Source organism: Rhineura floridana, chromosome 1, assembly GCF_030035675.1.
Source record: "Rhineura floridana isolate rRhiFlo1 chromosome 1, rRhiFlo1.hap2, whole genome shotgun sequence".
NCBI classification, from domain to species: domain Eukaryota; kingdom Metazoa; phylum Chordata; class Lepidosauria; order Squamata; family Rhineuridae; genus Rhineura; species Rhineura floridana.
Window position 1 is genome coordinate 104,644,557 of NC_084480.1, and position 23,254 is coordinate 104,667,810.

General features: G+C 42.5%; 2 protein-coding genes and 1 long non-coding RNA gene across 3 annotated transcripts in view; 2 read left to right on the forward strand and 1 right to left on the reverse strand.

Annotated features, from left to right (window-relative positions):
• Positions 1 to 3,835, forward strand: part of ALDH1A1 (aldehyde dehydrogenase 1 family member A1) — a 41,635-nt gene extending 37,800 nt beyond the window's left edge. The window contains exons 11-13 of the mRNA XM_061627902.1: positions 457 to 614; positions 1,742 to 1,816; positions 3,229 to 3,835. Coding sequence (XP_061483886.1) covers positions 457 to 614; positions 1,742 to 1,816; positions 3,229 to 3,301 — 306 coding nt within the window. The 3' untranslated portion in view covers positions 3,302 to 3,835. The remainder of the gene's footprint in view (positions 1 to 456; positions 615 to 1,741; positions 1,817 to 3,228) is intronic.
• Positions 3,836 to 5,583: 1,748 nt separating this feature from the next.
• On the forward strand, positions 5,584 to 20,727 carry LOC133385273 (uncharacterized). Its single transcript, XR_009762840.1, has 2 exons — positions 5,584 to 5,884; positions 20,020 to 20,727. It is a non-coding gene; the product is annotated as an uncharacterized LOC133385273 (long non-coding RNA).
• Positions 20,728 to 21,770: 1,043 nt separating this feature from the next.
• Positions 21,771 to 23,254, reverse strand: part of TMC1 (transmembrane channel like 1) — a 141,178-nt gene continuing 139,694 nt past the window's right edge. The window contains exon 22 of the mRNA XM_061609349.1: positions 21,771 to 22,018. Within this exon, the coding sequence (XP_061465333.1) occupies positions 21,771 to 22,018 (248 nt within the window). The remainder of the gene's footprint in view (positions 22,019 to 23,254) is intronic.

Below are 23,254 nucleotides of genomic sequence, written 5' to 3' on the forward strand. Positions count from 1 at the left end.
GGAGCCACCAGCCACTTCTGATGATAACCTCTCTCAGTCTTCTCTTCTCCAGACTAAACAGACCCAGTTCCTTCAATATTTTTCTCATAGGACTTGTTTTCCAGACTGCTGGCCATTTTTCATCTCCTCCTCCGAAGGTAATGGCTGTTAAAGGAGATCTTACATTTATTTGAATCTGGAATCTGCATGAACTATGCTGTATAGAATTCCTGTATTCCATTTCATGGAGTTGTCAAGATTTCCCCATTCAAATAAATGTGATGGAGAAGGAGCCAGCATGTCAATAGTTCCATAAGGGAAAATGTGTGCCTAAACATAAAATAACCACTGTGCTTTGTGTCTTGGCCAAATGGCACTGAGAACACACCTATCTAATAGAAAAGGTATACTTTGAGGGAAAGTATATTTTGATTTTTGCAATACTAATTATTAATTGCTTCTTTTAATTTCAAACAGATATTTGGGCCAGTCCAGCAAATCATGAAGTTCAAGACTATAGATGAAGTTATCAAAAGAGCAAACAATACTCAATATGGACTTGCAGCTGCAGTGTTTACCAAAGATATTGATAAAGCTCTGACATTTGCAGCCGCTCTTCAGGCTGGAACTGTCTGGTAAGTATCCTTTAGCCGAATTAACCTTACTTACAAGACCTACTGACTTTTTCTTGGGTCTTTGTGAGCTGTAGGTGCACGGAGTACCTGAAGAGAGAAAAAAGCAGTGTAACGTGAAATAGATTAGGAGAGCCTAATCTATTAAATCTGCTACCTTTTCCCACAACTTAAGACTTTGTGGCTTTAACACCAAACTGGCTTCTTCTCTCCCCTACCCCACACCACTTCTCTTATCATCTGACCTGAAGAAAAGTTCCAGAGAACAGAAGAGTTTGCTGACTGTTTTGTGACTTTGGTTGACTTAAAACAAGATATTGCCCCACTATGGATTCTGGAATTCCTCTCATCATTTGTAGACTGAATATAAACAGATTCAGGACTTGAAGCCTTACTGCTTTGCACTGCTCATTATTACTATACCCTTATTCCCATTTTCACAAAAGTTGCTGTGATTGTTAAAAATATCTGTAAGTTGTGTTTTGACCAAATGTCTCCAAGGAAACCAACAAAACACACTAAAAACAATACCAAATTATATCATATAAAAATACACCAACATTATTAAAAATATCCCACAGATATTATTTAAAAGAAACATTAATCATACTATCATAGCAAATGGGAAGGGAAATCTGGGCATCCCAAAGTCACTCTGGAAGAGACCCATGTTGGTATGGCATCTACAAAAAAAATCTCATCAGGAAAGAAAATGTCTTAATGGAGGCAATTCTACATTTTCTGTGCCACTGCTTAAAGGGACTTCTCTCGCATCACCACTTGCTAACACTGCAAATGGGAGCACATTAAGCTGGGCTTTTGAGGAAAATCTCAGCACACAGGTAGGTTCAGATGTGATTGGGTAGTTTTTAAGGTATCATGTGGCCCAGATCATTTAGAGCTTCAAAGGATGGTTGACACACAGAAGATCTTGCAGCAGTACTGAAAAGATACATCACTTGGTTTCTTGTGACATAGGCATACGAGAGAAAGAAACCAACATTTCTTCTGTTTTTAAAATCCTGTACATAGTGCAAGATCCTATAAAGAAACTCAACTGACTGTTATGATGTAGTAGAAATCCTGCTAATGACTAAGTTCCATCGTCTTCTCTTCCTTTCTGCCTTCAGGGTGAACTGCTATAGTGTGGTGTCTGCTCAAACTCCTTTTGGGGGATTCAAAATGTCAGGAAATGGCCGAGAGTTGTAAGTAAAGTCCATGGGGATTTGTTTCAGATCCAGATGTTGGAGTTTATCTGTATGAAACCCACAGAAGTTTTAAGAACAAGTTCATATTAACATTTTTAACCACAAAATTCAGAGCTTTGGGTGAAGGATTGGTAATAACTGTTTAATAAGAATAACAACAACTATGTGGAAATAAAAAAGTGTCTGTCTTTCCTTAAAGAGCTCTTGGGCAGGGAGTGGATTTTTAAGCTACATGATTGTGGCTACATGTAGAAGCCACCTGATAACTGGTTGTCTGTTTCTAACCCACCCTAATTTAGAGTGTGATTAGTTATAATGACCTCTGAAGTATCTGCTTCTATTTTCTGTTATAAATCAGGAGTATAACTGACCTGGAAAAACAAAGCTAGAGTGAGGTCCCTATTTAAGTTATTTTTTAAAAGACAAACTATTTTGTTAAACTAGAGTGGACTGTTTTATAAAACTAAATCAAAACGATTGCTCTTTATGTGCAATAATAGATTGGGATGACCCCCTGAACCAATTCCAAATCTTCATTTAAAGATTTCATGCCCACCCTATTCCCATGACTGTAATTTGGTTAATTTTTTTTTTATACTGAATGTTAAACCCTGGGACCTGCTGGTTAAGGGCAAGTAATAAATTTAACAACAACAGCAACTTATTTGATAGCATGGATCCATACAAAATTGACGTCTCTGTGCCTTCTTGGTGAACAAAGAGTGAAGAAACTCTTGGGATGAAGAAACTGATTTTTGGGGAAATTGCAGGGTATTAATCATCATCATCATCATCATCATCTGAAATGCTATCTAGCTCAGGTCATACAGTAAGCCTCAAACAAGAATATTTATAGAGCATATGGCCAGGTATTGCTGTGTCTGAGAGAAAATGGACATCATCACTAGAAATATGTCCTTCAAAAGACCCACTTGAAGCTCCATGAAAATGGATAGAAATTGTACAAGAATGTTGGCCCTCTCATTTACATAAGTAGGAATGCCTTCAGTTTGACTTGATTAAAACACTCAACAAATTAACACCACCAAATTCTAATTTGAAAACCACTTGCATATAAGCTGTAGGAGTTGCATAGTTTGATTTTCTAAGTAGCTCATTGACTTTAGAATTCATATGCTAAGGTCTTTCCTCTCCTGGGTACAAGCCAAAACTGTCCAGCCTCTGTGTGTCATCATAGCAACTAAACCAAAAGCAGCCATGGAGAATGCAACCTCTTTGGTTATTGAGACTTACTGTGATATTTGATAGTTCAAAATACTCTGTCAGACAACATTTGCAGCCCATGGTTATGAATGTCCTAGATCACCAATATAAATACTGTTGGCAAGAGCTATTCTTATGGTTTCTCTCTCTCTCTCTCTCTCTCTCTCTCTCTCTCTCTCTCTAAGGGGAGAATATGGCCTTCATGAGTATACAGAAGTCAAGACAGTCACAATCAAAATTCCTCATAAGAACTCATAATGGGACAGGAGGACTTGACAACAGCAGAAGCTAAGCAGGATTGCAAAATCTAGCTATATTGCAAAATGTTTTGTAGCAGAAATTTTCATGTAATTTGGGTTTTCTTTCTGTCTGTAAAAACAAATGTGCTTAACAATTAGCAGTCATTTAGGAAATCTTAAATCTGTTTCTCTGAGAAAGGAAAGTCTTAATGTCTGAACTTAATTAGCAAGTATTAAATCTTAATGAAAAAAGTAATTTTAATTTGCCCTCATATTTGAATTTATCTGTAGTGCTATGGGAAATAAATTTGTGTACATGTAATATTTACATAATCCATTTTAGCATGCTGTTATAGAATTGTTAGCTGTCTTCTCTTTGTTATGAGCTTGGCAAAAGCATTTTCATATGGCTATCTAATAGGTATTTTGTAATCAAAGGGAAAATCATTAGCAATCTTCTTGTACATGCTGTAGCTTTGAAAATATTCTTAATAACTCTTGTGCAGAGGTATTCTGGATGTAAACTTTATTAAAATCTATGTTTTTAAACTGTTATGTATTCAGTTGTCTGTTTCTGTTCATACATCAAGTTCGTTCATTTAGAACTCTCCCTCCCCTCAAAATGCTCAGAGTAGAATAGCCAGATGCAGAAGAGGACAGGGCTACTGCACCTTTAATAGTTATGTTGTAGAACAGAAAATGTGCATGACCAGCTACCCCCCCCCTTTGTTACAACTGTAGGAGGTGCAGGAGCACTGTCCTCTTTTGCATCAGTCCGCCTTAACTCAGAGCCAGGCCAGAATCATGTGGAGAAGCTGTTCATATGAACGTTATGTATGTAGTATATTTGATACGCTGCCCTTGAATCCAGAGCAACTCCCATGAAGGATCAAAACAAAAATAAAATAAGTAAAAATCACAACAAATTATGAAAACACAGCAAGCAGCATGACCAACACCAGTGAAGGTAACTCAAACAGTGCAATGCTGGACTTTACTCAGAAGTAAGTCCCATTGAGTTCAATGGGACTTACTTCCAGGGAAGTGAATATAGGCATACAATCTAAAAAGCCTGAGAAACCAGAAAGGCTTTCATTTGGCACTGAAAAGATAGCAAGCTTGGCACCTGTCAAATCTTCCTGTGAAGAGAGAATAAGAGGTAGGGCACCAGTGTGGAGAAGACTCCATCTCCTATATAGGGATGGGCAAAACTGAAAATTTCAGGTTTTCCTCATTTTCCCACTCTTTGCAATGTTTAAGTTCAGTTCTGCACAAGTTTGCATTTTTTTAAATCCTCATGAAGATTCATCACAGAATTTCTCCTAATAGACCCATGTTTGTATGTAACTTTGCCTAATATACACAGTTTTGCAAAGGCATTTTCCCAAATACAATGCATTTCAAATGTTATTTTCATTCATATATGCATTTATTTTTATTGCACTCTTTGCCCTAGTAAAGTGTGTTTGGACACATGACTGGTGAACTGCTCTGCAAAATTCAGAGAAGCATGGATTTCGAAGGCTGGGTGTGTGAATCTGTGTATTGTTTCAGAAGGGGCAAATTAGATAGCTTTGCATTGAAACATGAACTGAATAAAATTTCTCCTTCATCCTTACTCCTCTCACCACTTCTGATGGCAGTGGAAACCAGACAAGGGTGTCCAACGCAGATATTAATGTACAGACAAGGTCATATGACAGAATGTGGTCCTTGAGATACCTGTGTCACATGCCTCTGCTTGCGGAGAGGGCAGCTGTTTTGTGAGCCACCAGCACTGTGCAAATGGTAGTAGCCACACAGAAAGCCCTACATGGACATACAGAGACACAGAATTAGAAAAAGTGCCTCCACACAATTCTGGGAAACTCATAAGCCCACCAGTGGTGCCATACTGCCCCAGGAGCACTGAAGCAGACCGTGAAAAGTTAAAGAATTCCCTCAAGCACCCCACACTATAGCTGATAAGCTCAGGGCAATCTCGAGTCATGACCCTTCCCTGGAACTTTTGATCCTTGGCTGAGTTGGCAAAGCTGAGAATGGCATGCCAAGAAGCCATATCGACTGAGGTATTCTGCAGTGGCAACTTATGACGGTGTCTCCCAATTTATATGTAAGAATGAAGTGTGCCTCCCATTTTAATCCAGAAAAAAGCCTGTGTCCCTAATAGTGAACAATTGGGAAACAATGACCCAGCACAAATACACAGGGGCCAGGTATGGCACCTTTTTTGAATGGGCTTGCTCCTATACCTTTAATAGCAGCCTGGCAGACCAATGTTGGGCTGTAAAGCTTTTCTCATCACTTATTCCCCAGCCACAAAAATTTTCCCTGTTGAATTCCTGTACCTCAAGCTGCCTGTTAAATGCCAGGTGGTGATGATGATGATGATGCCTTAACCTACTCATATTCATTCACTCTAGACAACTCAACCACTCCTGCTTGAAAGTGGGACCATGAGATCAGGTTTATGAAGAACATTAAGATGAAAAGGCAGGGTCTTTGCCTTATGTGGAAGAAGCACAAGCTTTCTGTGTCATTTAACAGCTGTTTTGGCAGGCAGAAAATCAACAAGTATAGCTTTTGGCAGCATGGAGTTGGGGTAAGTAACAATTTTTGCATTTCTGCACAGTAAAGACATAGCAGCCATGTCTGAAATGTGTGCGCACACATGCACTGGGGGTATAGAACAGATGGATAGTGGTAATCCTAATTTGGGGGACACAATAAAGTTCAAGTAGAGAAATATAGTGGCAAACTCTGAAAATATGAAAACATTAAACATGTAAGGGTTAAATTCTGCTGCTAGACATCCAGTATGCATTGGGCAATATTATCGATTGGCAGGTCTGAGCACAAGAGAGGGAGAGGGAGAGTCAGGAAATATTTCTAACGTGAAAGAGCAAACAGTATTAGGCATCAATACCTAAAAACAAATACCAATTCTTTGTTTCCACCCTAAGGGCAGCTCAACACACACTTTTTTTCTCCATTGCAGCCCAGCCCAGCTCTGTATTATTAATCTGATATGCTGAATTTGTCTGTGTCTCCTGCCAAAGCAAAGAGATACACCTTTTGTCAATTTAGAATTCAGGCCAGCCTAAGACTGAGCATGTTTGTTTGCTCAAAACATTTAAGATACGCTTGAAGGACGAAAGCAGGTACTGCAAGACCAGTCAGAAGTAGGGTTGCCAGGCTCAGGGCCTGAGATTGATCCTGTATCTTTAAGAGAAGAGAAAGTCAGCCAAGTGCAGGTGTTCTTGCAACACGGTAATGGGAAAAACTACAAGGTGGAATTCTCCCTTCCCCCTGCACAACCTTTAAAGATACAGAAGACCAAGAGGTCTTCTGTAAAGATACAGGATCAGTCTCAGGCCCTGAGTCTGGCAACCCTAGTCAGAAGATACTGTAAGGTACAAACAACTCATTTTGCCAAAGATCACAGTCTACGTACCCCCGCAAACCATGGATTTTAAAAAATGACTGAATAAAATCTCATGAAAGCCAATGTAGTTTGTAAGTCACAGGTGTTTTCTGAATCCTGGCCATCACAGAAAAATGTGCAAAGTTGAAGTGACGAACAAAATATCTCCAGGTACTTTTCAGCTTGTGCAATCTGGGATGTAGAAAAGTTATATGGAGGAAGAAAACCCACCAAGGGTGCTTTTGTTGCTCTTTGCCCATCTTGGACTGCTAGAAAAAGACGAGGGGACTGGGTAGCAGATGTTAACAATGCCTCCTTATGGGAAGGTGCTGTTCTGGCATTCCTGAAAGAGGCTGTTGCAAAACCAGAGCTTGATCTACCTGTGTTTAGGATTTAAGATTTGCAGTTTACGGACAAGATACTTGAATGTGGGGTGATACTCCAACCCCAGAGTTTCTTGTTGAAGTTGATTGTTTAGATGCTTTCCAGTCTGGTTTCCTGTCTGGTTCTTGAACTGAACCTGCTCTGGTCTTCTTGGTGGGTGACCTTCATCAGGAGATGTAGATGGGAAGTAAGACCCTGTTGATTATCATTGGACCTCTTGTCCCTTTTTGATACCATTCACAATAGCTTGGATGGGATGGGGCTTGGATGGTTTATTTTGTTCTGGCTTTGGTCCTTCCTGGGGAGAAGATTTAAGGAGCTGGTGGTAGGAGATGGCTGCTTCATCCCATGGCTTTCAGTAAGAGTGCTACAAAGGATGCATCTTATCTCTTATGCTGTTTAACATTGATATGAAATCACTTAGGCTGCATTCAGGTGGCAGTTTATTCCATTTTCCCGACATTTCTTTATCTCATAATTTCCACATTTTATGTGACCTTTCACACGATAGAACAGTCACTTCTGGAAATCTAGCGTAATATAATGGAAGTTTAGTGCTCATTTCCATGTTAATTGCTTCCAGAAAAAAAGATCAGTTTGCAACTCCATTAACTGAGAAAATTATGAGAGTAAAGTGACAAAATTGGGGGCGATATACCAGCATATCGTTCTTTCCTGCCATTTTTAAGGGGGAATCATGGGGGAACAGAAGGGTGCATGTGCAGAAAGAATTGGGGAGTAAAGGCATGTCCAATGATGTTCATTGATGTGTCACCCTACTCCCACTGCTGTGACTGAAATTTAGCATGACATGGGTGTAAAAAGCCACAATTCCTTAACGCAACAGGTACTGCAGTGTGAAAGCTGAATGCTGCCCCAATGAGGCCATCCACTGGGATAGGGTATCATCAATACGTGTATAACATCTGCTGTTTACTCTCTAACTACTGTCTTCTGATCCCAGAGAGGTAGAGGAAGTCTTGAATCGGTGTCCGTATCACTTTAGGACAGGATGAGGATAAACAAACCAGAGCTTACACTGATGATGTGAATGTACTGTTGGTCGGGCTTCCAGTGATCTTGGATATGTGTGCAGCCTGCTTTGGATGGGGTTGCACTCCCCCTTGAAAATTCAGCTGCAATTTTGGGGTCCTACTCCTAAATGAACAGGTAGTACAGTGATCAAGTTCAACTTGTCTTGCAAGTCTTGCTCTTATTTACAAACTTATCTGCTGCCTATACTGAAATGCACACACCCCCAGATCAATTTCTCCACTCAAATTCTTACTCTGCAAAAATGGAGATGGGAAATTCAGTGATGGAGACATCCAAGGGAGTGAAGCCGGCAGCAGACTTACTAAGTCATGGTCCTGGAACACTCAGGATCTGCCAGCTGCCATTTTTTCCCCCATTATTTCCTGTGGTGGACACCACGTCACCATGAAGCCTATCAGAGTGAGGGCAATGCTTCTTGCATTCTTCTTAAGGGCTCATAGGAAAGAAAAAATGGCAACTGCTGAATGCTGGGTCTCCTGGGTCTGTGATCACCCAGAATCTCAAAGCACATGACCACAATCAAGAAGATGAGCTGGAAGAGAAGGTAGTTCCCCTCCCAAAATTCGCCAGAAACGTTCCTGTAAGAACTTTCAGCTCACTCTTCATTACAAGTAGGGAGGGGGGAGAAATTCAATTCATTTCACATTTAAAGTCGAATTTATCAAATTCACACTTTCTGAAATAATATGAGAACCAAAACACAGTCATCCTTCGAAATCTACATATATCCGAATTCTGCAGTGCAGTTCTCCAACCAAATAATGTATTCAAAAATGTGTACGTTAGGGGAAAGTGTGCAAAAAAATGAAAATATTGGTGAAGAATAACATCCAAAAATGCATTATATTAGGAGAAACAGCTTTTGTCAACATGGCAAGGCAGTGAAGAGGAAAGTTGCACCAGTTTAATTTGTGCCTGTTGTGAAGCATGTAAAACCAACACAGGCATCCTGCCGGGGGGGGGGGGTAGAGAGAAGGGAGAATGTGGAAATGCCCAGACAGAAGCTGGCTTCAAGAAAAACTACACACCAAAATCAAATCTCATGAATAAAGAATTTAAAAGCTTCAGGGGTGGGGTGTGTGGAGGAAATACAGTGCCTTATAGTGAAACCCTGTATGTGTTTACTCAGAAGAAGCCTGTCCTTTTGGATTCAGTGGGTTTACTCCCTGGTAAGCTGTTACAGGCTCATAGTTTGATGTGACGGAATATTAAGCTGCAACTGGGAAAGTGCTGCTTGACAGATAGGGATAAAACATTGGGTCGGCACACCCTGAACAAGGCAATCACTCAGCCATGCAATGAGAGTCCTCTGATGAATCTCAAGCAGGCCGTGAGTCATTGAAAGCAAACCACTACAACTGGGGACCGCCAGAGGGAATGCAAGGGGCTTGTGCTTCTTGCCATACCACCTCTCTGTGCATGGGCAGCACCCAACAATATTATTTTTATTTTTATTATTATTTTATTACACTTTTAAACCGCCCTATAGCAACAAGCTCTCAGGGCGGTGTACAATGTGATAAAACCACATTTAAAACCAGCGAATGTGGATAAAACATGTAAATATAAAAACACATTAAAACAGATTAAGACAAAAATAGAACATACAACTAATTAACTATAACATTAAAACAAAAACAAAACTAAAACTAAAATGCCTGGGCAAAGAGGTAGGTCTTTACCTGGCGCCGAAAAGATATCAAAGAAGGCGCCAGGCGTATCTCGTCAGGGAGGGCATTCCATAATTTGGGGGCCACCACCGAGAAGGCCCTAGATCTCGTTGTTGCTCTCCGGGCCTCCTTGTGAGTTGGAACCCGGAGAAGGGCCTTCGATGTCGAGCGCAGCGAACAGGTAGGTTCGTAGTGGGAGAGGCGCTCCATCAGGTATTGCGGTCCGGTGCCGTTAGGGGCTTTATAGGTAAGAACCAACACTTTGAATCTGGCCCAGAAATGTATTGGTAGCCAGTGCAGTTTGGCCAGGACAGGTGTTATATGGTCAGATCTTTTAGTCCGAGTGAGGACTCTGGCCACAGCATTCTGCACCAGCTCAAGTTTCTGAACCGTCTTCAAAGGTAACCCTACGTAGAGTACATTACAGTAATCCAGTCTAGAGGTTACCAGAGCATGGATAACTGAGGCAAGGTTCTCCCTGTCCAGATAGGGTCATAGTTGGGCTACCAGCCGAAGCTGGTAGAACGCATTCCGTGCCACCGAGGCTACCTGAGCCTCCAGAGACAGGAGCGGATCTAATAAGATCCCCAAACTATGGACCTGCTCCTTTAGGGGGAGTGTAACCCCATCTAGAGTAGGTCGGACATCAACCATCTGGTCAGAGGACCCCCCCACCAACAGCATCTCAGTCTTGTCAGGATTGAGTCTCAGTTTATTAGCTCTCATCCAGACCATTATCGCGACCAGGCAGCGGTCTAGTACATCAACAGCCTCACCTGAAGAAGATGAAAAGGAGAAATAGAGCTGCGTATCATCAGCATATTGCTGAAAACGCACTCCAAAACTCCTAATGACCTCACCCAGCGGCTTCATATAGATATTAAAGAGCATGGGGGACAGAACTGAGCCCTGCGGGACCCCATATTGGAGTACCCAGGGCCTCGAGTAATGCTCCCCAAGCACCACCTTCTGAAGACGGTTCTCGAGGTAGGAGTACAGCCACTGCCAAGCAGTGCCTCCAACTCCCAAATCCGCAAGTCACCTCAGAAGGATACCATGGTCGATGGTATCAAAAGCCGCTGAGAGATCAAGGAGAACCAACAGAGTTACACTCCCTCTGTCCCTCTCCCGACAGAGGTCATCATACAGGGCGACCAAGGCCGTTTCTGTACCAAACCCCAGCCGAAAGCCCGATTGAAATGGATCCAGATAATCAGTTTCATCCAAAAGAACCTGGAGCTGGCGAGCGACCACACGCTCTAGGACCTTGCCCGAAAAGGAACATTAGCTACCGGTCTATAGTTGTCAAGATTATCAGGGTCCAAGGAGGGTTTTTTTAGGAGCGGTCTCACCACCGCCTACTTTAGGCAGAGTGGGACCACTCCCTCTCGTAAAGAGGCATTAATCACCTCCTTGGCCCAGCCGGCAGTTCCATTTCTGCTAGCTTTTATTAGCCACGAGGGGCAAGGATCCAGAGCAGAAGTGGTCGCCCACACCTGTCCAAGCACTTTGTCCACATCCTCGAGCTGTACCAACTGAAACTCATCCAATAAAACAGGACAAGACTGTGCTCCGGACACCTCAATGGATTCAACTGCAACAATATTGGAGTCAAGGTCCCGGCGGATGTTAATAATCTTGTCTTGGAAGTGTCTTGCAAACTCATTACAGCGGGCTATTGATGGTATCATTGCGTCCCGAGGACCAGAGTGTAAAATCAGCCAACGCAGATTTTAAAGCTCAGTTTCTCCATCCTTCAACGGAAGCCATTAATGATCAGTGACAGGTCATTTGCTCAAAGCATAAGAAGGACTCTCACAAAGGAAATGGGCATTTTTATCTGGCCGTCACCCTTGGCACCACCAGCAAACACCTGCTGGCAGCTGGCTGGTGCTTGTTTGCTTCTGCCCAGGAATGGATTGAGAGAGTTGCCTTTGGCAGACTAGGTGGGTATCAGGAGCAGCTCATCTGACTGGGTCATCCTTTACTCCCTCATGCAAAAGGTCCAGGTTTAATCCTGGGCATCTCTTGTAGGGCTGGGAGACACCCTGTCTAATATCCTGGAGTGTAGACGATAATGAGCTAGATAGACTAATGGTCTGATTCAGCTCCTTATGTTCCTGCATTAATGTGAGCTGCAAATAAACTGATCATTTAGCTCTTTTTCATACACATGAGTGGAATTGAGAAACACTATGCTGCCTGCTCAGGCTCTTTGTTCACAGTAGGGGCATGATGACCATGAGCTGATTGTTTATTGTGTCTCTTGCATTCAAATCTTGATATCCTGGCAATAAACAAACCATAGCTAAGTACTGAGCAAGGTTCACCAAGTCACGCTTTAATAAGCCATAATTTAATAAACCATGGCTTGGCATTATGTGAACCAGGCCAGTGCCAGCTCATTTTTGCAGAGCCCTTGGTGAGCCCTGTTGCCATTTGCTTCCCCTCTCACCTTGGGCCAAATCCTACAGTCACTCAGAAAAGGCAAAGGGATGGGTGAGCAAAGGCTTGTTGCTCCTGTCCGTTTACTTCCTTAAGGGGGACAGATGAGCACGCAGCAACAGCAAGGAGCAGAAGCAACAGTAGGATCAAGGGCCGTATGCCTTCCCCTGTTCAGGTGTGGGCCTCAGCAGGTGCCCAACAATGCCCACACCTGATGCTGCTGGCCATATAAACAGTCAGCTAGCAATAGAGGGACCAGATGAGAAGGACAAGAGGGCTCTTCCACTAACAGAGGCGACAACGAGCACCACTGGAGCAGACTTCAGAAGGTCACATGGTGAGTGTGAGGGAAGAATGTCCAGTTATAGTAGCAATAATATTTGCACTGATGGAACAGGTCAGCTGAATACTGCCCATATTTTATTTTATTAAGAGGCATATAAATCTTGTTTGCTAGACAGCCATTGTGGTGTAGTGGTTAAGGTGTTGGACTACAACCTGGGAGACCAGGCTTCAAATCCCCACACAGCCATGAAGCTGACTGGGTGACCTTGGGCCAGTCACTGCCTCTCAGCCTCAGAGGAAGGCAATGGTAAACCCCCTCTGAATACCGCTTACCATGAAAACCCTATTCATAGGCTTGCCATAAGTCGGGATCGACCTGAAGGCAGTCCATTTCCATTTTCCAAATCTTGCTAAAGGTCTATATATCTTGCTCTAAACATTGATTTTCTATACTCCCCCAAATGGGTTGGAGCTGTAAAGGTTAAAGTAATCCAAACGTTTAAGAACTAGGGATATCCTGTGCCTTTTAAACATACCAACCCACTCTTCCTAAAACAGTCAGCTTTGCCTGTTCATAAAATAAATTATTTATTTTGAAGGTGAGACGTTTAATATCAGCTCTGGACCAGACATCAAGGAAATGTATAACAAGTGAGAAGCCAAAACACAAAGTTTTGCAGAGACGACAGTCCATGGACTGGAGGAATCCAGAAACAAGTTAAATATTTAAAGCTTTAAAAATCTCATTGTTTAAATAAGGCATTGTGCAAATAAATACAAAGCATCTGTTAAATTTTTCTTCATTACAGCTTGAGGGGGAATCAGTTGCTTTTGTGAAATGCCTATATATAATTGCCATGCACATGCATGCCATACTGCTCTCAGTGCTGGATCTAATGCTTCTTTTAATCATACAACTAATCAGTTGAAGACAACAGAAGAGCTAGGAGAAACTAGGAGTAAACATTCTACCCAATAAGCCACTGAAGTTGCTCAGGACAGCAGGTCAGTTTTCACTGGTGTGCAACATACTGATGAAACTGGGTTCTTAAGTTTTGTTTACACAACCAGATATTTCCATTTAACAAATCTATAATGTGGTTGACTTTAGACGTCTTCAGGCATTCAGTGTGAACATACAAGATGGTACACAGGAACACGTAAGACAAGTCATATCCCCCAGATGATGATCCATGCACCAGTCAGTTAGTCTGAAGGCTGCTGAATTACTCTTACATATAGTTTCCATCATGGGGACATATGAATAAAGCAGCCCTCTTCAGACTGCTATCAATTATACGTCACCTGGAGAGTATGCCTGGTGCATGGAGCATCACTGAGACAGCGGGACTCAATCTGCACATTCCTGCTTGCTCCTTCATGTGTTCAAGCTGAGTGTAAATACCATATTAGCATGTGGACATTTTCACCAAATGTTTACTTACAGGGTCAAATTGTACGTTACAGTTCATTCGTAGTATGCAACTACTTCTCATTTTTCTTAAATTAATTACAGCCATGGGTAAGTGTGTATGTTTGGGATTGCAGGTCATAGGAAGGAGAAGTTTATCCCTTTCCTTCCCAGCCATGACCCCCCCCCCATTATTTATTTCTTAATTAAATTTATATCCTTCCCTTCCTCACAAAGGATCCTGAACCTGTGCTGGCTCCAGGTTTTGGAGAGCCTTTGGGTAAGATGCCATCAGTTGGGTGGGGCAGGCTTCTCTCCAACGCACCACTGCCCATCTGCTTGCCATCTCTCTCTGGGCCTAATCCATACAACTGCCCAGTGGGAAACCTCCATCACTTACATGACCAGAGAGGGCAAGTGAACAGGGATAAAAGCATGGAGGAGAAACTGCTGGACCAGGAAAATCCCAAGCATGGAAATTGGCCCTCTGCACATGTTTGCATCTTAGCAGGTGCCCAATGATGCCACTTCTTGATGCATGTCCAGATTTATAGATCAGATCAAGATCCACCTGATCTAAAAGTGGGCTGCTAGATGTCTCTTGAAGCTCACATAGAAGTCGTAAAGAGGGTGCTTGCTTTCTTCCTAGCAGCTAGGACACAAGGGATGAGAAATCTGTGGCCCTCCTGATGTTATTGGACTCCAACCCTCAGTCAACATGGTCAGTGCATCTAAACATAAAGTACATCTAAATATGGAAGCACCATGTATGGCTAATAATTGTCAGACGTATCCTGCCTAGCAAATGTTACAATTACTTTAAAAGCAACTCTCAGAGGATTTCTAGCAAGGGGGAAAGAATTGTACCACTAGAATATGGGTGGGAACTTAACGCAGCCTGAGATTGGCTGAGGCCTGTTGATAGTATATCAATTAGCCTCTGTTATCTCAGATAACAAATAGTTATTAACTAATAGGCAAACAAACCTTGTGGTTTAAGAATGTACCTATAGCCCACAGATATTTCTTTCAAACCTTAAAAAGCAGGGAAATTGGGCAGCGTTAGTGAATGCACCAGGGGAGCAGGAGACCTGACCTCCTCTCTGAGATATTGTACTGCCCTACAAATTTGTTAAAATGCAAACACAATTTGGGTTGGTCTTTCACAGTCCAATCCACTTGCTGTGTAGCTTGGAAGAATTTGGTAACGTGCCTCTGAGCATATGGTGAGTGGTGGCAACACCTACCATCTCCAAAGATGGAGAATTATATTTTTGTATGTTTGTTGGTGTTCTTCTTACTTTGCTTCTTTCCCGTGCTACTACTGTTTCTACAGAGATTCTAACCTAGAAAATTATATTTCTCTAATTATTCATCCTCGAAATTTGTGTCAAATTCATTTTTATTAATTTCAAAGCCTTTTTATTGGTCAGTGTCATATGATGGTGAAGACAGCCTTTTGTGTTTCAAACTGGAGGTTATGCTCTATTTCTATTTTGGGCGCATTAACAGTTGAATCTGAAACTGCAGTTTGATGTAAAATCAGACTGATCTGATTATAATATGTTATTACTTAAACAACAACTCTAGGTATTTGGAAAAAACAAACTTGGCCTGCCCAAGATACATGTGTTCAGCCTGCTATGCTTACACTACTCAAGAAAAAGTGGGCATGGTCAATTAGAAACACCTAGAATTTTGACAGAATATATTTCACCTCACACTGTTTTATCTTGTATAAACTGAGACACTCCTCATGTCCATTGGAAACTATTCTGCAGAATAGTCAGTGCCATTGTTCCACAACTCTTGTTGGAGCCTTTATTTAGTGTTGCAATGCTACTGTTGCAACAGTAGTGTTGCTGTACTTCACATATTCACAGAAACAGAAGCAAAAGAAAATGATTTACTATAGGAAACTTCACTAAAATTGCAAAGAAAATCAAACATATTAAAGTGACTATCTGAACTGTATCACCTGTTTTGATATTGTTGCTTCCTCCCTGCTAAAGCAAGATCAGCACAGCACATGTCTTGTTTCTATTTTTTGGGCTAATTGCAGGTGTTGCCCCCACTCACCATATGTTCAGAGGCTCACATTACCAAATTCACTATAGCTGTCCAATTTCCCTGCTTTTTAAAGTTTGATAGAAATATCTGTAGGCTATAGGTATGTTCTTAAACTGCAAGGGTTTTTGCCTATTAGTGAATGTCTCTGCTTTTTAATCTGGGAGGTAAGAAATGGGATCCTCTCCAAGTTTGCTGAGAATGGATTGATCATTTGCATACTTATTGAGTTCAGTGGGATTTACTCCCCTGTAATCATGCTTAGGATAGATGAAACTGACCACAGGGGATGGGAAGGGGAGGAGGAGGAAGGGAGCAGGCAGGAGCAGGAGGAGGAGGGGAGGAGGGGATTTACTCCCATGCAATCATGCTTAGGATAGGTAAAACTGACCGTGGGGAGAGGAGGAGGAAGGGAGGAGGAAGGGAGAGGAGAGGGGAAGGAGGGGAAAGGCAAGTCTGTTCATTTGCATACTTATTCAGTTCAATGGGATTTACTCCCATGCAATCATGGCTAGGATAGGTAAAACTGACCATGGGGAAGGAGGAGGGGGAGGGGAGAGGAGAGGGAAAGAGAAAAAGGGGGAGAGGGGAACAGAAGAAGGGGAAGGAGGGGATTGGAACAGGAGGGAAAGAGAGGGGGAGGGAAGGGGCAAAAGAGGTGTTGGAAGGGAGGAGGGAAAGGTAGGTTTGATCGTTTGCATGCTTATTGAGTTCAATGAGATTTATTCCCATGTAATTATGCTTGAAAATGGAATGGAATGCCTTCAAGTAGATTCTGAATTATAGGGTTTTCATAGTAATCGGTATTCAGAGGTGGTTTACCATTGCCTTCCTCTGAGGCTGAGAGGCAGTGACTGGCCCAAGATCACCCTGTTAGCTTCATGGCTGTTTGGGGATTTGAACCCTGGTCTCCCAGGTTGTAGTCCTAGGATAGGTAAAACTGATCATGGAGGAGGGAGAGGGGGAGTGCAGAGGGGAGGGGGAAGGAGGGGATTTGAAAGAGAATGTGAGGGGATGGGAGGGGTGAAGGGAGGGGAGGGAAGTGGCAAGAGGGAGGGGAGAGGAGGGAGGAGGAGGGCAGATTTGATCATTTGCATGATTATTGAGTTCAGTGGAATTAACTCCTGTGCAGTCATGGTTAGGATAGGTGAAACTGACCTGGGAAAGGGGCAGGAAGGGGAATTTTCCAAAAGGAAAACATTGTGAACAGTATCATTCTTTTTCAAAGTTTTCCCCTCCTTTTTATTCTACAGCAGGCATATGTAGCCTCCCACCCAAATTTAAACCAAATCTGTTCCTGGCCACATCCACACCAGGCCTTTTTTTCACTTTGGACAGTCATTGCTTCTCCCAAAGAATCCTGGGAAGTGTAGTTAGTGAAGGGTGCTGAGAGTTGCTAGGAGAGACCCTGTTCCCCTCACAGAGCTTCAATCAGAGCTGCTGACTGTTAAACCACTCTGGCCACTGGAGCTCTGTCAGGGGAATAGGAGTCTTCTCTCAGCCCTCTTCACAAACTACACTTCCCAGGATTCTTTGGGGGAAGCCATGACTGTCTCAAGTGAAATCAAAGTCTGGTGTGGGTGTGGCCCCCTGATTAGGCAAACCCAGCAGCTGTGAGTCTGGCTTTTAGAACATGGACAGTTGGTTCTTACTGAACATACCCGACATTATTATTCAGGCTAATGCAAATTTTCTTAAATTAATTAAAAATCAGCCAGGCATTTTTTAAACTTCTAAACTGCAGAAGATGAAGCTCAGTGTATAGGGCAAGGTCAGTAATAGGATTACAGGTACTCTGTGAACACGGCTGCTTTTTAATGAATTTCAACAGATTAGGAGAACTCTGACAGGAAAAAGTCCAAAAGGGGTCTGGGGTTTTTCCTGTCTCTTTTTACACTCTTTGGTGTCTCTGACTGTTTTGTGTATCCCCATGAAAATTTAGAGGGTTGTTAAGCAAGCATTATTAGGTAACTATTGTCCAGTCTCCAATATTCCTTTTTTGGGCAAGATAATAGAACGAGTGGTAACCGCCCAGCTCCAGAGATTTTTGGATGAGACGGATTATCTAGATCCATTTCAATCTGGTTTCAGGCCCGGCTATGGGACTGAGACGGCTTTGGTCGCCTTGGTGGATGACCTACGCAGGGAACTGGACAGGGGGAGTGTGTCCCTGTTGGTTCTACTGGACCTGTCAGCCGCTTTTGATACCATCGACCATGGTATCCTCCTGGGTCGCCTCGCTGGGATGGGACTTGGAGGCATGGTGCTACGGTGGCTCTGATCCTTCCTAGAGGGGCGAACCCAGAAGGTGGTTATGGGGGATACCTGCTCGACCCCTTGGCCATTGACCCATGGGGTCCCCCAGGGTTCAGTCCTGTCCCCCATACTATTTAATATCTACATGAAACCGCTGGGAGAGGTTATCTGGAGTTTTGGGGTTCGGTGTCACCAATATGCGGATGACACCCAACTCTATTCCTCCTTTCCACCTAATGAAACCAAGGAAGCCGTCCAGGTCATAAACCACTGCCTGGTATCAGTGATGGACTGGATGGGGACGAACAAGCTGAAACTAAATCCTGACAAGACAGAGGTGCTCCTTGTCAGTCGGAGGGCGGATCAGGGAATAGGGATTCAACTTGTGCTGGACGGGGTTACACTCCCCCTGAAATCTCAAGTTCGCAGCTTGGGAGTACTCCTGGACTCGACTTTGAGCTTGGAGGCGCAGGTCTCTGCTGTGGCCGGGAGTGCCTTCGCTCAATTAAGATTAGTGCGCCAGCTGCGCCCGTTCCTTGACCTGTCAGACTTGACTACGGTAACACATGCCTTAGTTACATCCCGATTAGACTACTGTAATGCGCTCTACATAGGGCTGCCCTTGAAGACTGCTCGGAAACTTAAATTGGTACAAAGAGCGGCAGCCAGAATGTTAACTGGAGCTGGGTTCAAAGAACATACTACTCCTTTGCTATACCAGCTCCACTGGCTGCCAATCTGTTTCCGGGCACAATTCAAAGTGCTGGTTTTGACCTATAAAGCCTTATACGGCTTAGGTCCAGGCTATCTGTTAGACCGTGTCTCCCTCTATGAACCTGTCCGGATTTTAAGATCATCCGGTGAGGCCCTCCTTACTATTCCATCTTTCTCGCAAGTTCTTCTTGCTGAGACACAGAATAGGGCCTTTTCGATGGCTGCCCCTAGATTGTGGAATTCCCTCCCTAGCGAGGTTCGGTTGGCTTCCTCGCTATCGTCCTTTCGCACCCAGGTGAAGACTGTTTTATTTAGGCGGGCTTTTAACTGAAAATGTTATAGTTTTAATCTATTTTGATTTAATCTATTTTTAATTGTTTTTAACATGCATATTGGTTGTTCTGATTGTTTATTGTTTTAATTGTGAGCCGCCCTGAGTTCCTCGGAAGAAGGGCGGGGTATAAGTATTTAAAATAAGTAAATAAAATAAATAAGCATTTCTGAGTTCAGGACTATACATCTTGTTAAGTTTTGTTTTGAAATGAGCTTATGGGAAGCATCAGAATGGCATGGGGGGTATTTTTGATTTAACATTGCGGAATGCAAAAAATCCATGCTGACTATAGTATACAGCCACTCTTGTGGCTGTATGATTTATCAGTCATCTGGTATGAACAATTGCTTCCTGACCTAAAGAGAATGTTATATATCCTCCATTGTCATTTTTTAAAAAGCTATCTAAACTGTGACCATCCCTCTGTTGTTGGTCTAACCATATTTACAAGAAATCAAAAGAGTTAAAACTGAGCAATGAGCTTAGGTGATGTTCGCCCTCTGGTGGTTCTGTTGTTTTATTACATACAAAGAAAGGCCACTTTTGTGTGAAGGAAACTTTATCTAACCCACCGCTTTTCACCTTTAAAACTAATAATCTAGGTGGGATTTTTTAACATAAAAATGAATTATACAAATACTTTTGGGGTTTTTTTAAAGTTAAAAAACATACTGCACTATTTTTTTTACAGAGAACACAGCTGGTAATATTCTCCAAATACATTCAAATTCAGTTAACAAAACGTTTGGGAAACAATCTACCAAGATGTTCCTCTGCATGAGGTCCACGATTCTGCAGTGCTCCAGTGTCTTTATGTGAGCTTGTACAGGAGAACTTCCTATTGGATTTTACCCAAGATGTTGGATAAAAGAGCACCATCTGCAAACACTCAAATTAGAAGTCAACTCTCTTTCTCTACTTCTCACGTCAGAGTAATATTGATTGGATCCTAATTTGCCTTCCCAAAATGGGACTTCTTTCCCTTCACCTCCATCCCTGTTCCAGATGATTGGGGGACTCTCTGGAACAGCAAGAAGGAGAAATCATCAAACCGTAGGGATTCTTTCTACTCATGCAAGACTACCTTTGGAACAAAGCCTCTGAAAATAATGGTGATGCGTTCGTTTTTTTTATCTGTAGTGTTGATTTAAAGCAAATTTTGCATACACTGTCCAGATGTAACAACCACTAAAGTATTCAGATTTCCTGATTAGTTTGCGCTTTTAGACAATGCTAGCTCTTCTAGAAATTTTATCCAAAAATATTTTCAAAATAACAGCACTGAGTTTTTATTTCTTTTACATTCTAATAACAGAATTTACATTGCCATGTGACTCTTTGTCTTTTAGCTTCTGTACCACAGTAGCATACCAAAATTATATTCACTACCAGAGTGCAACATATTATTTTTCTTTTTTTTACAAAAAAACCCTCATGTTCTCTTCTAGTATGCAATTTCAGAAAATTCTATAACAAAAAAATAAGAAAAGTTAGCAACACTGCAAAAGTGAACGTATCAGCAGACAAGCCTCCAAAGGTGCAGATGTGCATAATTTATGTACGTGATTAACTATATTTTCACCATTTATGCATATGAATGTTAAAACCAGCTGGATTGTAGGACACTTTCCCTGAATTGGGGTGATGATAAGGCAAAATTCACCCTGGAGCTCCCAAGCCTTGAAAAACAGGATGACCTATTTATTCAGCATTCATCAGGTTTTGCTTGCGCAAAGCTTACACGATAGTTAGACTATGTTTAGTCTTGCTGATTTGTTTGTGGGAGAGACAATACAACAATGAGCATTCATCCTTATTTGCTTGCGGGAAGTTTACATGTATTTCTGTGAATCAGTCATTCTTCCCACACTTATCAATGCATTTCCTGTCACTGTCCAAACTGCAAAAAGTCCATTTTCTAAAGTGGATTTGTGGCGCTCGAGTTTTAATCCACTTGAAAATTATAGCATGCACTTGAATCCCTTCTGCAAAATAGTGACAGTCTGGAGGCACTCAGAATCTGAAACAAGGATAAGGAGTTAAAGCAGCAGCAGATAGATTCTGAACAGACAGACAGACAGAGATTCTGGAACGCTGATGTCTCACAAAACCTGGGAACGACAATTATAGGTTCCTATTTGGTTTACTAGGTGAGATTCACAGCTCAGGCAGGCTGCCTTTATTTACACCTGGCTTGATCAGAGACCTGCTACTGTCAGACAGTCAATGAAGCTGGACCCCATTCTCTTCTGGGCTTGAGTCTTGACCATATATAGTTCCACGACGGCTTATTAAGCTAGACCCTAGCCACCTCACCTCCAATATTCCTGCTTGTTCTAGCCCTTGCATCTTTTTCTGACCATGAAAAATCTCACTGGGTGCTTTCCTTAGTACAAGTATTTGAAGTCCAATATTGATTAATAAGTTGGAACATTTTGCTTATCAGTGATTTAGAGGCGGTTCTGGCATTCTTGGCGAAAAGCCTCCAAAGCGTGGGTCCCCAGGAGTGTGTCCATTCATGCCATGGCCCCTTGGAATTGGTGGCCGAGTCACTGCTATATGTGGGGGAGGCGCAAGGCCACCTCGTCCTCTGCTGTAAGGAGAGTAGTTTCCATTTGCAACGCCACCAGGCCTTTCCTCCTGCTGTTCAACCAACTTTTTCTTGGGCTCCTTTTCTCTCTTTTCTTTATCTGAAACGCATTTCAGAATGCAGGATTTATTTTTTAAACCCAAAGTCAGAATGCAGATTCTGAACTGAAGCATTTCAAAAACTGAACCATTTCAAAAATGGTTTGACTGCAGTTTGCACGGCAAAGGAGCAACAAGAGTATAAATGGCTTCAAACAATCTGTAATAGCTGACCAACTTGGGGGGAGAGGAGACTAGTCTGAATCAGTTAAGAGACAACCCAGATAACCCTTGGTGTAGCATGTAAGGAATTAGCCCAGCTGTCCCTAAGCAGGTGCCCTCCTGATGTTGTATACTACAACTTCCATCAGCCCCAGCCACCTTGTCCAATAGTCAGCGATAATGGGAGGTATAGCCCAAAACATCTGCAGGGCACCAGGTCGAAAAAGGCTGCATTCACCTACTTTGCTTGTGTCCAGCATGAAGGGGTGTCACATGCAAAATAGGGCTGCAAGGCTGCACTGCTGAGCTCACCCCAAGGTTATGTGCCTCCTATGTCCACATATAAGAACATAAGAAGAGCCTGCTGGATCAGGCCAGTGGCCCATCTAGTCCAGCATCCTGTTCTCACAGTGGCCAACCAGGTGCCTGGGGGAAGCCCGCAAGCAGGACCCGAGTGCAAGAACACTCTCCCCTCCTGAGGCTTCTGGCAACTGGTTTTCAGAAACATGCTGCCTCTGACTAGGGTGGCAGAGCACAGCCATCATGGCTAATAGCCATTGATAGCCCTGTCCTCCATGAATTTGTCTAATCTTCTTTTAAAGCCATCCAAGCTGGTGGCCATTACTGTATCTTGTGGGAGCAAATTCCATAGTTTAACTGTGCGCTGAGTACTCCTTTTGTCTGTCCTGAATCTTCCAACATTCAGCTTCTTTGAATGTCCATGAGTTCTAGTATTATGAGAGAGGGAGAAGAACTTTTCTGTATCCACTTTCTCAATGCCATGCATAATTTTATACACTTCTATCATGTCTCCTCTGACCCGCCTTTTCTCTAAACTAAAAAGCCCCAAATGCTGCAACCTTTCCTCGTAAGGGAGTCGCTCCATCCCCTTGATCATTCTGGTTGCCATCTTCTGAACCTTTTCCAACTCTATAATATCCTTTTTGAGATGAGGCGACCAGAACTGTACACAGTATTCCAAATGCGGCCGCACCATAGATTTATACAACGGCATTATGATATTGGCTGTTTTATTTTCAATACCTTTCCTAATTATCCCTAACATCAGACAGAAC